Genomic DNA, 14758 nt, shown 5'->3' on the forward strand with positions numbered 1-14758 from the left:
ACTCTCTTTAATTTGATTAAATTAGCTATTAGATATTAGCTAACACTAGTTCATTGTCGGGGGGCTCACACCACCAAAATTGACCACCAAACTAACACCCTCAATATGGTCTTATCCACAGACCATCTACTGCCCAAGCACAGCATCTATCTATCTATCTATTAGTATTTATATGGGTTATGTAACAAACCCACCCTCCCACACATCCCTTCTTTTAGTATCAATTATATATCTAGCTACCTCTTAAATTATCTCTTTGTTAGTTTTTATTTTATTTTATTTTATTTAAATGGAAATACAAGAGTGGCTTGTGCTTTGGTTATTAGGTTTTGCAGTATTAGTACTAGGATTTGGTGGTGCAGCTCCTACCACGGACGCCGACTACAAAGCACACGTGCATACCCAATGCGGTTATACAAGGTTTCCTAGGCCGTGTGTTGAGACATTGTCAGGATTAGGATTAGGATTAGGGTCAAGTAATCAACATGTTGATTTTATGATTGCTCTAGCAAACAAGACTATTTCAGAAGCCCAACGAGCACCTACTCCAACAGGTGCAAAATTAATTAAACAACATATGCCCTTAAATTAATTATGAGAGACATGTTTTACATACAAACAATTAAATTAATAAAGCTCTCTTTTTTTCATTTTTGTTTTTGTTTAATGTTGTTTCAAATTTGATGGTGCAGGTTATTGTCCTGAACTCATGAGCATGTCTATGAAGAGGCTAAGGCAGGCGCAATTAGCTTTGAGAGAATCCCCGACGAAAAACAAGCATGACATCCAGACATGGTTAAGTGCTGCTTTGACTTTTCAAGAAACTTGTAAAGAGACAACTGATGCTCATGCTGGTCGCTCTACCGACCTCATTATGGACCATCTCTATCAATCGAGCAGTAACCTGTTAGCCCTCGTCAACCGCATTACAAGTAATATTTTTTATTATTATTATTAAAATAATTATAAGCAAAGAATTGTGGCGGTCTTGGGATTGTGAAAGCTATGGCTGCTGTAAGAGCCGTACATAGCTCTTTTGATATTTTTTCTATTATTAATTTTGTATCGCTCAACTTACAATGATATGATAACCCTATCAAACAACTATGTAAAAATTTATACTCACATGAATCTCACACTCCTAGAAACCACTTCCTATTTCTACACAACATATTAAATAATTACAGGTGTTTTTCTAAAAAATTTGTGAATTACAATTTCCAACAGGTAGCAGTGGAGGCGAAGGAGGTCGCCGCTTAGTTGATTATGATCAGATTGAGGAGGAACGAGTGGAACTGTTTCCGAGGTGGGTATCGGGCAGAAATCGGAGGCTACTTCAGAGTAACAGCATACAAGCAGACGCCATTGTTGCGAAAGATGGATCAGGACACTATGGAACAATATCGGAAGCAATACAGGCTGCGTCTGGGAATCGTTTTGTGATATATGTGAAGGCAGGAGTGTATAAGGAGAAAATTCACAGTAACAAAGATGGAATCACGTTGATTGGAGATGGAAAATATTCCACTATCATTGTTGGTGCTGATAGTCATGCCGGTGGCTCTAGCTTGTCTGGCTCCGCTACGTTTAGTAAGATCTGCAACTCTCTCTCTCTCTCTCTCTCTCTCTCTCTCTCTCTCTCTTGTGCTTTCCGAATCATTAACCTTTTTGTCTCTCTCTCTCTGTAGTGCTTTCTGAATCATTAACCTTTTTGAATCATTTCACGAACACATCAATTGTTTGTGTGCATGTGCCCGACCCATTGGTTATTCAGCCTAATTAAAATGCATTTAAAAACAAAAAAATCAAAGACGTGAACAAAAAAATTGATTTTGAACTAAAAGGCTTTATTATTTTGGAGGTCAAATCATAAAAAATTTATTAAATTTAGTTATCAAATGATGTGTTAGTATTGCATTGACATGATCAACCACACCATATCTTCAATACATTTTGTACTAATACATGAATGACATGAAAAATTCAACAATAAATAATTAAATTTGAGAGAAAGATTTATTTAGTGCATAATTTAGACGGGAGATCGTTGTTTGAGCTCATCATGAGCTTAATTTTGATGATCTGACCTATTCATTTTGTTGAATATTTTATTTATTTCATTTACATAAAAAAATTAGATCGATTTAATAATCATAACATTACTCTTAACCCTGCTCTTACCTTAAGATGGTTATGCACAAACTTTTTGCAACCGGTGGGCTAGAGGCACAGAATGATAATCACATTAATTTTGTTAATTGATAATCAACACTTACATAAATTAAAAAATGAACAATTTGAATCATTAACTAATGACGAGCTGCTTGAACAAAATCGATCAAGTATATATATATATATATATATTTGTGTTTTTTTTTTGGCCATGTTTGGCTTCTTTTTTTTATAAAAAAAATCAGATTTTTTTTTTATAAAAAAAAATGAAAACTAATTTGATAAAAATAAATATCAAAAAATACTTTTAAATTTTTATAAATTATTTTTGGCCTCTCAAAAGAAAAAATGATATAAAAATGATTAGTGTTTTTAATTTTTTTTTATTTTACGAAATTAAATTTTAATATTTTAGAAAAAAAATAAATTAACCAAACCAACTATGGCCTTTGTTTTTGTTGAATTTATGTATTCCTTGAATTTTGTGTGGGGGAGCTATTATTATATAATTAGAAAAATATTTGAGACCTTAAAAAAATTACTTATAATTCTATTCATAATGATATAGCATGTGTCAATTTTTGATTTATTACACACTTAGGTCTCATTGGGCAATATCACTTTTTAGTCTAAAAGTCTAAAAGTCACTAAAAAAATCAAAAAGTCAACAACTTATATAAAAAAGTCAAAGATTTCATTTTCTCTCTACTTTTTGTATATCTTTTCGTAAAAAACTAAAAAGTCATCCCAAACATACTATTTTTTTACATTATATTTTAATCAAAAAGTCAAAAAGTTACTAAAAAAAACTTGTTCCCAAACGAGGCCTTAATAATGGTGAGTCTAATTCCTATGACACATCATTAGAATGAATTTGTGAGTATAAAGGGTTGTTTGAGATGTTCTAAATAAGTGTACTTTTTAACTTTTTTTAAAATATGAATTGAATTTGAAGTGATATGGTAGAAAGGTGATATGACTTAAATGAAATAATATAATTTAAATAAGATAATGACTTTTGACTTTTTTAAAACACTCCAAACCAGACCTAAATATGAAGGTCCCTCGTATTACTCTCTATAATTAATAAAGATGAAAGAGACTAATAAAGATGAAAGAGACATTTTGTCAAGGGTGGTAGGTAGCATGTTGCAAGAGTAATGTGTAGCATGTTGCAAGAGTAATGTTAGGTATTATGAAAAAAAATTATAAAAATTATTATGAAAAAAATTTTATCATTAGATTACATATACAAGAAGTGTATTGATTTAGACCCCTTTAAAACACCTACCCCACAACCTCCTCACACACATGGAGGTTGGGGATTGGGTGAGAAGAAAAAAAAAAAAAAAAAAAAATTGACCAATCAAAACTAAAGGGGTGACCTCCAAAGGAGGTGTCAACCTTTATTCATACAAGAAAATATCACACACTAATTAAAGAATAAAAAATTTTCATAAACCATTTGATGATATTTTTTTCAAGAGTTATGCTAGGGATTCCAAACAAATTACCAAATTTTCTACCAAATCTCTCACATGAGTGTAGGATCCACACAATCCAACACCCATGTAAAAGGTTTGATAGAAAATTTGATAATTTGTTTGGGTCCATAGCATTTTCCTTTTTTCACGAACCCTGATATTATTTCATGTTGCAACGTGTGTCGGTAGCAATAACAGGTGACGGATTCATTGCGCGGGACATAGGGTTCCAGAACAATGCTGGTCCTCAAGCACAGCAAGCCGTGGCGCTGAGCATTGCTTCCGATCATTCTGTCCTCTACCGTTGTAGCATTGCAGGTTACCAGGATACCTTGTACGCTCTCGCCCTCCGCCAATTCTACCGCGAATGTGACATCTACGGCACCATCGATTTCATCTTCGGTAACGCGGCCGCCGTCTTCCAGAGCTGCCAACTGGTGCTCCGCCGACCGGGTCACGGTTCCTACAACGTAATTCTTGCCAATGGGAGGTCCGACCCAGGACAGAGCACAGGCTTTTCCATTCAAAATTGTAGGATCACCGTGGGCTCGGACTTTTCTCCTGTGAAAAATTCATTCAATTCGTATCTTGGGAGGCCATGGAAGGAGTATTCAAGAGCAGTTGTAATGCAAACAACAATTGATGACGCGATTACACCAAGAGGGTGGGTGGAGTGGCCCGGGACAGGGAGTTCCGCTCTGCGTACGCTTTATTTTGGAGAGTATGCGAATGTTGGACCTGGGGCTGGGACTTCTGCCAGGGTAAATTGGCCTGGATTTCATCTTCTTGCCAGGACAGAGGCCGTGCAATTCACTGTCGGAAGTTTTATTGCCGGAACTTCCTGGCTGCCTTCTACCGGAGTGACTTTTGTCTCCGGCCTCTAGTCAATGAATTTGATCACCAAACCAAATTATGGGCTGTAGTTGTGGTTGATTCTTATCTGTTAAAATACTAGTGATTAATGTTGATATTGCTTTCCTAGTGTAAGGTATCATGAAAATAATCATAAAAGTTTTGTAATCTTTGTATTACGTACAGAATAAAACACTACACACTAATCATAATTATAAATCTTTCATGATTATTTTTATGAAAAAAATTTCATAATCCCTAACTTTTCTCATGTATGTGTTCATTTCATTACCATCTTCCTTGTTGCCGAGCTTTCTTGAATTAATAATGATTATTATTACAATTGGTCTCCTTTTGTTTGGTCCTTGTAATCCAATAATAATAATCTACCCCGCGCATGTTTAAATGTCAGTTTTACTCACATATTAGGAGAGAAAAAATTGCATCTACATTTTACCTTTTGCCAATGAGTGTTACCAATGCCGTTTACCTTGTCTTTATACTTTGGACCCTGGTCTTTATACTTTGGACCCTTACCTTTTGCCAATGAGTCTTGCCAATGCCAATGAGTGTTTTAGTATTTTTATTTTAGGATAAAAATGTAATAAAAAAAAAAATTCATTAAGTGTGTGGAGTAAGAGGAAGAGTGATGTTATTAGCACCTACCAAAATTTTTTGGACCACCCATTTCTTTAAACCCTAACCTTAAATCCTAAATTTTAATAATATTTTGTCGAACACTCCCACTTATTACCAAATCTACCCATATTCATAATATTTTCACAATCAAATGCACATCCACCCAATTTTTCATACCCTCTCCTTTCTTGTTACTTGACCGTCTGTCTCCTCTGTTTCATCTCCTCTGCACCGACCTGAATCCATTCCATTTCTTACATAGTGCTGCTTGGGATTTTTTTTTTTTTTTTTTTTGTCTTACAAAGTGATGCTAAAATTCGTTTGGTGGAAATTCAACACTTCATAACCGAACCGGCATTATAGTGCTGAGACAAGCTGTAGACTTTTTCATCTACCATCAAAGGTATAATTTACTTCTCTCTTCTCTTCAATTACTCATGACCACACAAACAAAAACCCTTTACCAACCAAAGTCACAACCACACAAAATCCTATTTGTGGGAGAATATTATAATTTAATGGATGGTTTGATTCCACATAAAATTCAATTTTTTTAGGGAATAGAGGTTTGAATATTATAATTTAATGGATGGCTTGAATATTATAATGTAATAGAAGTCTACATACCAACTAGAAATAAAATAAAATAAAAATATCAGAACCCTTTGTCTTTTAAAAAATTTGCTTGGCTGATCCTTTGTCTTGGAGTGTTTGGTATTTTGGTTGTGTTTTCTTTATGCATGAAGAAAGCAAAACTAAAGCACGCCAAAAACTTATCTGAATTTTCTACACACAAAAAAAAAAGGGAAAAAAGAGGCAAACAGGGCAGCAACCTGCCAGATTTTTTAATTCACATTTTTAGCTTCTTTTCCATGTATTTTTATACATCAACTTATAGCCACATAATCACACAATATTTGTACTAGCTGTCTTCCACATAAACTAACTCTAATTTGCACAATACACATCATAAACCTAACAAAAAGTAGGTGGGCTGTGTGAAAACAATGCTAATTTCAGCACATTATATCAACATGGAGATACATGTGATTATATTGCAACTATAAGCTTTGGGCCAATGTTGAATTTTCTTTAAGTACTTATAATCAATCTGAAATGTCTGAAGAAGCAAAACACACAACTTTCGTTGTGTACTAAGCCTTTTTTGTTTTTAATACCAAATTTCATTGTTTAGGCTCTCAAATTTTTGCACTTTTTTTGGAAAACTTTGTTTTTGTCTATAATTTTATTTAGGATTTTTTGTTTTTAATGACCTTTCTCTTGGTGTGCTTCTAATGCATTATAGTTCTCAAACTTTGGTCCAACTCAAATTTCTTATTTTTAGTAATTTCTTTTTATCGTTTATTCATTTTGTGTTTGGCAAGAAACTATCTTAGTTTGTTGTTTCCTATTCGAATTTGTATCTTTTCTAAAGTTATCTCTAATTGATATCTACATACATAAAAATACATGTATATATACTTCTGACCATGCATGTTTTTTTGCCTCATTGGTCATGACACGCCTATTTAAGATAGGCTTTAATGGCTTACAAGTTATAAATATAATGTTCCTAGATGACATGCATTTTTGATACATAGGAAGGACTAACTCTATGTTATTAAGGGTAACTGATATTGGATAGATTTGCTTACATTGTCATTGACTAACATCTAATTATACTTGGTGGACAACTATGGTGGAAACTGCTCGAGATTGATACATAGGAAAGACTGACTCTATATTATTAAAGGTCAATTCTCTATCTGCGACAATAACAGAAGAAAGAGTATTTTCATCCATGACACTATGCAAAATACCAAGTGTTCATGCATAGTTATCCTTTTTCTCATACTGGATGTATGCAAATGCAATTGAAAAGGTCATGTCTGTCAATGTCACACCTACAATCTCCAGAAGGGGCAACCGATATCAATTGGTCTTATAAGTACAATTCATCAACAATACTTTTGGAAATGCACGTAACAAATTCAAACTAGTAGGATGTGCAAAGAACAAATCAGTCACTGTCTCAGTAACTACACAGCTCCTATGCCACTCAATGTACTTGTTCACCACTAACTAACCTAATATTTGTTGCATTTGAGATCTCTCAGCTTTCTCAGCAACTTTATACCTATGACGTGTATTGTAAATTGTCTTCATTGTGGAAGCATTTGCATCATCACGTTGTTTCAATGTAACCAATATCTCACTCAGTCGTATACTCTTCGACATGTCTACCAACAAAGAGGTTTCCTCATGTGACAACCTTCCAACATAAGAATAACCCTCAAGATATTCTGCAGCAAGATGATTATGCACACCACAAACAACCATCAAGATCTAGTCATCATTTGTGGCTAATTTTTTTCCCTTCAATAAAAAATGACATTCACATTTTTTTGTACCAGTCAGTCTTGCTTTTTTTGTCTTAGGCCTACTATTTTTTCGAGTGTCCTTATAAGATCCACTCATCTCACAAGCTAGGCTAAGTCTTGGCTTCCAACCATGAATATCACTCCCATCTGATTTCTGTACGACAATAACGAATCCATTTCTTCTTTCAACTTGGCGTTCCCATCGAATTAACTCATATCGACTCTTAAATATCTGAAATAAATAAATTAAATTAACCTTATTGCACATAAAAAAGGACAAAAAATGTACATTATTTGTAAAACAATCAAAGACTCACCTCATGAGTAACAAATTCATTACTATAATCCATTACAAGTTCTGAATCAACCTTACTGTCTCTAGTCGAAGCATCACCATGAAAACACGTGTGAATGTAATTTCAAAATTGAAAAAATGATGTTCAGTTGAACAGTCTCAAAACTAATGGTTTTGTTCAGTTCAACAGTGCCAAAAATAAAGATGATATTCGGTTCAACAGTACTGATTATCTGCATTAATGTTCAAAACCTATGTATTGAACAAAAGGATTTTGTTCAATACTATATTACCGAACATAATTCTAACAGTCAGTAAACCAGTATTGAACAGCTCGAACAAAAAAAAAACGATTGAAAATGATCGAAAATGTTAATGCAAGACAGACAAACTTACCAATAGATTGTCGGTCTCATTAGAATTGTTGTCCTCATCTTCCATTGCTCTACACAGTGAAATAAGTAATGAAGTATACCTTATACTTGAAGCAAAACTTTAAAATTCAATAGGGTTGATGATGGTGATGATGGTGATGAAAATAACACATTCAAGGCTTAAGATAATTATGAAAAATAATAGATTTAGGGTTTATGTTAGTTGGTTATGAAGAGTAATAGGTTTAGGGTTTACAAACATGGAATACATATAGTTGGAGTTGGAGGTGGAGGTGGAGGTGGAGGTGGGTGTCCAATATTATAGAGTATTATTTCTTATTTGGTAGATGGGTTTTCCATTTAATAATGTATTTTAATATAATTTTACTTTATGGTATAATTATAATAAAAAAAATTTATAAATTGGGGGGGTCCAAAAATTTTTGACATGTACTAATAGTAGTACTCTAAGAGGAATTAGTAATTGAAAATAGAATTTCTCCACTTTATCCCTTATCTTTTAAAAATAGTCATATCCTCCATGTGATTTTGAATTAAAATGCAACGAACTCGGTTAACGTTAACAATAAAAAGACAATTATACCCTTGGCGTCTTCTTCTTCTATTTTTGGCTCTCTTTGTAAGTAAATAAATAAATTTACCTCCATGACTAAGCCAAAAAAATTAAAAACATAACACAAAAATCATTTAAAAGACTAGAGTATCCCAAATATTTTTTTTAACAAACTTACTTTTAATTTTAATTAGATATTATGATATAGATATATATAGACACTGCAATTAATTAATGATTTAATTTATTAAATATATATGTATATATATGTACATGTTTAATTTAAATTGTTATTAAATAATAAATTGAGTTAAAATTAAAAATTAGATTAAGGAGTTTTCATGATCTAATTTGTTAATATATATGTGCGGGTATATGTTTAATTTAAAATGTTATTAAATAATGTAATTTTATGGTAATAAATTAGGGTGTTTAGTTTAATTTATTATTTAATTTGTTATATATATGTATGTTTATTTTTTATTTTAAAATGTTATTCCGTAAAAAAAATTGGATTAAAAATTACAAATTAGATTAAAGTATTTTGATGATTAATTTTTATAATAATAAATTAAGGTATTTAGATTAATTTATGATTTAATTTTTTATATTATATATATAATATGTATGTTTAATTTAAAATGTTATTAAATAAAAAGTTGGGTTAAGATAAAAATAAATAAAAAATTAGATTAAGGTAATTTTATGATAATAAATTGTAGTGTCTATATAATTTTATTTTATAGAGAAAATTGGTGAAAAGTTCAATTTAAAGAGTGTAATAGGTATTAGATTTAAGGTAAAATCGTATTTGGTGATAAGGACATGCCAAAAAAGTCGCTGAAAAATTGGCCAAAAAAGTCATCAGAAAAGCTGTGGAGGTGACAGCCAACTACAGCAGGTGATGGTGGTAAGGTAGAGAAATGTGTAATATTCAACAAATAGTATATTGAATGAGTAACGTGTGTCACATTTCAACATATAAGTAATTTGGTGAATTTTAACAAAGTAGGAAAATAAGCTTGATGAATTTTAACAAATAGATAAATTTTGTTATTTCAAGAGATAGAGTGATTTTCAAGAGATAGCCAGATAGTTTAGCAATGTGGGTTTGGGTTAGGACTTTAAGGCAAATAGAAAACTAAAATGGTAAATCAAGGTTAATTTCTTATTTTTACATTGAAATTAAACTTGGACTAATTTTTTTTCCTTCCCCACTCTCAAAATAGGCATGTGAGGCACACTTTCCGTTGGTTTGAATGGAAAATATAACTGTAGCATTTTAGTCCAAAGTATGTGACTATTTTTAAAAGACAAGGGAGTAAACTACTATCGGGTCATACCACAAAGGAGTAAGGTAAATTTTGCCCTTCTTTTTTTTCTTAGGTAAATTACATTGACTTTCCTTGGGGTTTAGAGAAAAATAGCAAATCCCACAATTTTGATATAATTATATTAAGTTTTCTAATTTATTAGTTATATAGATGAGAATATTATGTTGTCATCTCTTTTACACGAAAATATATTTACGTTGTTTGTGTTTTCACACTATTTGAATTAGAAATTATCCAATAAATTGAGAAAGTTTTCAGTTTTTTCCAGTATTTGAATTAGAAAATATTATCAGCTTTTGAGAAATTTCTAAATTTTTTCTAATTTTAAAACTAAGAGTTTTTTTTCCAGTTTAAAAACTGATAATATTCTCAGTTTTAAAACTTAAGAATTTTGAGAAATTTTTCAATTCTGCACAGAAATGTTTCATATAATTGTTTCGTCAACTGAGATATTTCTTCAAACTGAAACATTTTTCAAATATTAGGAATCATATATTTTAGATAAATTTCATAATTGCAATTTAATTTTTTTAATTTTTGGATGAAATTTTTTATTTTTTAGTATAACTTTCTCATTTTAAGTATGATTTTTTTTTTCCAATTTTTTATAAAATTTTCTCTTAATTAACTCTACCATCTCCATATATTTTATAAGAAAAAATTAGACAAAATAAATATTGTTAGTGTGCGGGGAGCAAATATTCAGGCAAACCCGCACTCCTTTCTTCCAAACTCCTGTCTGTCCGATCGACCTGCGAGCACAACGGCGGTGAGCTACCCGACGGTATGTGGCCGGAAACCCCTCCGACGATCAAGTTAGACACACACAAGGATAGAGAGAGAGAGAGGACTGAGTTGTGTTTAGTGTATGTCTCACCAAATTATCATCTGTCCAGGCATGGGGGGCGCAGACTCGCTTATATACCTTCTACGCCCCAAATTTACTCCCATTAGTCTCTTGACACGTGGTGCTGCTATCCCATCTGTCAGTACAAATCCAGCAACCACCACCTAACCAAACTGTTAGGATACCTCGGCGGAGCTCGGCAGACTGGCGGAACCTCCTCGGTTTCTCCTGACCGCGCTGTGCGGCATACCTTAATGAACCATTCACCGAGCTCCTGTACAACTGAACTCGGTTGCATTCCAGCAATCCAAGCTCGAGGTAGGTCGAGCCGGTTAGCTGTCGGTCTTCCTGCCGAGCTAACGCATGAACCGTGGAACCCGTAGAGACAGGCAGACATCTCGGCCGAACTCTCCATAGATCGGCTTCCGCACCAACAAGCCAAGTAGCTCGGTCCCACATGCCCTGTGCCTTAACCAAGCAAAACCCTTCTGGACAGGCCCAAGCTACCACGGCCCAATTGTGCTCGGCCCACAATTTGCCTGGCCATTACCACGGCCCAATTCAGCTCATAAATCTCCCTCTCAGTTAGTTAAGCAAATTAAGGAAACTTACTATTAAAAATGGTTTAAATTCTAAATTTATAATAAAAAAAACTTGATTTTATTTTTAGATAATTTTATATTTATTAGTCTTATTTGATAGATTTCGTTGTGTTGATTCTAGAAAGATAAATTTTATCAAAACTAAGTGTATATTATAAAAATTATGATATTTTAAAGTTTTAAAAATCAAAATAAATGTCACATCATTCTATTTTTTTATAAACAATTACAAATGATGAATAACTATTTGTTTAGGATGATCTAAATAAGTGTACTTTTTTACTTAAATTATGCTAGAGATATCAATTTTTTTATAAAATCTCTCACATGAGTGTGGAACCCACACACATACGGGTTTATATGGATCACACACCTATGTGAGAGATTTGGTAAAAAAATTTAATAGATTATTTGGGATCTATAGCATTTTCTTTTTAACTTTTTACAAAAGATGTGCAGAAAAATAAATAAGTGATATGACTCAAAGAAGATAAAAAAAATAAAAAATGTGTTTATGTAGCACACCCAAAGTGTGTAGTAACAAATATTACCTAATATGAGTTTACAAAATGAGATTGGTGGATCAATGCCCCCAGTATATAACCCACATAACGGAAATGGGTGTTGTGCCTCAATTTGAGGTACGTTATGGGTTTGTTTTTATGATCTGAACCGTTCATTTTGTAGAGTTTTTTAAGTATTTATGCCTATCAAAAATCATATTAATCGGATATTAACAACTATATAATCGAATTGTATATTTTTTATGCTATTTCTCAAAAGAAAAACTTATTGTTTATTTTTTTGATTATCAATTATATAGTTATTAATATCCGATTAATATGATTTTTGGTAGGCATGAAGTACTCAACAAACCCTACAAAATGAATGATTCGAATCATAAAAATAAGCCTATAATGCACCTTAAATTGAGACACAACAATCACTACTGTATTAAAGTGTTTTTAGTACAGTAATAACCCCAATTCCATAACGTATAGCTATATGTCTAAAGTCGCGATGATGGTAATGATAATTTGTTTGTTATTAGGTAAGGGTAATGATAATTTGTTTGTTATTAGGTAAGGATCACTGTCGCAATAACGTAATAATAATTTAACAAAAATGCACACATGCTGGCGGGTCACATACCCAGCTCAACCCTACCGTTTTATAGTACTTTTTCCTACACAAAGAGCTTTCATATTAATGGCATATATGATTTAATATTGATATTTTATTTTATTTTTTAAAAAAGTTTATAAAAAAATGATTTATAATAAAGATATTGATACATTATTCTTATGAATTTTTTAATATAAATTTTATATATGAATAATTTTTTATATTTTATATAAATAGATTTGAGTAAATAATATTATGGTCTAAGTAGTCCCGATAGTTTGAGGATAAAAGTGAAAATTTAGCGCCAAACTTGTTTCTTCGATTTTGTAAATTGGCAAATCAAATATTGCAATTCAATTTTTTAATTTATCAATTTAGTATAAATGAAAGATTTATAGGAGGCTTTAAGGGTTTTATAAAGATCTATAAAATTTTATACTCCTCTGTGGTTTGAAATTGGAACACTTACATAATTTTAAATTAAACTATTATCATTAGTTTGCAGGTACATTACATACACTATTTTTTAGAGTGGGTTTTGTTTTTTGAAAAATTAGAATGAAATTAATATAACAAAATGACAATTTTATCCCCATTTTCTCTAAACTTAAAATCATATTAATATGTTAATTAAAATATAATTAAGAATTGATTTAAAATATAACTAAATAAAATATAAAATAAACAATAATTAAGAATGATCTAAAATGTAATTAAATTAAAATTAGATTAACATGTTAGAAATTATAATAAATAATTAAGAATTTAGGATTAATTGTGATCTAAAATATAATTAAATTAAAATTATATAAAAAGTTGATAATTACAATAAAGAGTTAAATATTTAGGATTAATTGTGATCTAGAATATAATTAAATTAAAATTAGAATACAAATATAAGAATTACGATAAATAATTAAGAATTTATAATTAATTGTGATTTAATTGAATTAATACTAGACATCGTAAATTATGTGTATGAGAGATGAGAGAGATAGAAAATAACAAAAAGTATAGGATTTGAAGATATTACATTGATTTCAGATCTATAGTTAATAGTGTTAACGGTTGTATTTTAATCCAAAATCGCATAGAGGCCATACAGCTATTTTTAAAAGACAGGGGATGAAATGCTACCAATCTATACACCACAGGAACGTAAAATAGATTTTGTCCAATTTGATATCAAGAATAAGTAAGGAGAGACGAGCTAAGATGCTTTACTCATTGATCGTCTAATACTAAAAAGTTTAGAATATAAAAATAATTAAATAAAATATTTAGATCATTATCAGTGTAAATTTTTTTAAAATCAAAGCATATTGTACCGTATTAAAAACATATCGACAATTAAAATTTCAATTGACATTAGTCGATTGACTCGGTTTCATGAATTTTTCTTCATATTTTTAAAACTCAAAAGAAATGATTGACTAATAATTAGATAATAAAAAAAAATTATTTTAAATATTTTAATTCACTACCACGTTATTAAATTTCAACAATAGATCTAAATTTTATACAAATGTAGTTGTAGTCTTTGCTTTATAATTAATTACGACTAGAGAGAGAGCAAATGAGAGATGATTCACATGCTGGGCTTGGCCCGCCACAAACGACCCCGTCAATGTAGACGGGACGACCCACAAGTAGTAATCTGTCTTATGCAATAGTCGTATCACGTACCACTTTTTGTTGCTTTTAATTTTTTTTTGGTTTTTTATTGGGCACTTTAATCTGTCTTATTCCAATTGTCCTATCAGGTACCACTTTTTGCTTTTGAATTTATAATGAGACATTGTATCAAACTTCAAATCTTTTATCGCGAATAATTATCAGATATTTTGAAAATATTACTTATGCAATTTTTTTAACAAATAATAATAAGTAAACAATGCATGTGATTTTCCAAAATTATTAAATAATTTCCAATTAACACCACAAGCTAACTTGGTGTTGGAATCCATGAAATTCCAATACTAATCTTTATAATATTTAAAGTTATTCTAAGAATTAATTATTTAGTGATTTTTTATTTTTTTACAAAAAGATATAAGAAAAAGTAGAGAAAATAGTTGA

The 14758-nt window shown here is 31.0% G+C and overlaps 2 protein-coding genes across 2 annotated transcripts; one reads left to right on the forward strand and one right to left on the reverse strand.

The window, feature by feature from the left end:
* Positions 1-201: 201 nt before the first annotated feature.
* On the forward strand, positions 202-4763 carry LOC114272465 (Plant invertase/pectin methylesterase inhibitor superfamily). The gene is made up of 4 exons (XM_028214174.2): positions 202-554; positions 693-932; positions 1228-1590; positions 3846-4763. Exons 1-4 carry the CDS (start codon positions 290-292, stop codon positions 4538-4540), a joined length of 1563 nt encoding a protein of 520 aa, XP_028069975.2. The 5' UTR covers positions 202-289; the 3' UTR covers positions 4541-4763.
* Positions 4764-7229: 2466 nt separating this feature from the next.
* LOC145823249 (uncharacterized) lies at positions 7230-8264 on the reverse strand. Its single transcript, XM_082922840.1, has 5 exons — positions 8220-8264; positions 8050-8075; positions 7846-7906; positions 7559-7760; positions 7230-7450 (listed from the first exon to the last, which is right to left on the reverse strand). Exons 1-5 carry the CDS (start codon positions 8262-8264, stop codon positions 7230-7232), a joined length of 555 nt encoding a protein of 184 aa, XP_082778966.1.
* Positions 8265-14758: the final 6494 nt, after the last annotated feature.

The sequence above is a fragment of the Camellia sinensis genome, chromosome 4 (genome assembly GCF_055761805.1).
Source record: "Camellia sinensis isolate YWXY chromosome 4, ASM5576180v1, whole genome shotgun sequence".
NCBI classification, from domain to species: Eukaryota; Viridiplantae; Streptophyta; class Magnoliopsida; order Ericales; family Theaceae; genus Camellia; species Camellia sinensis.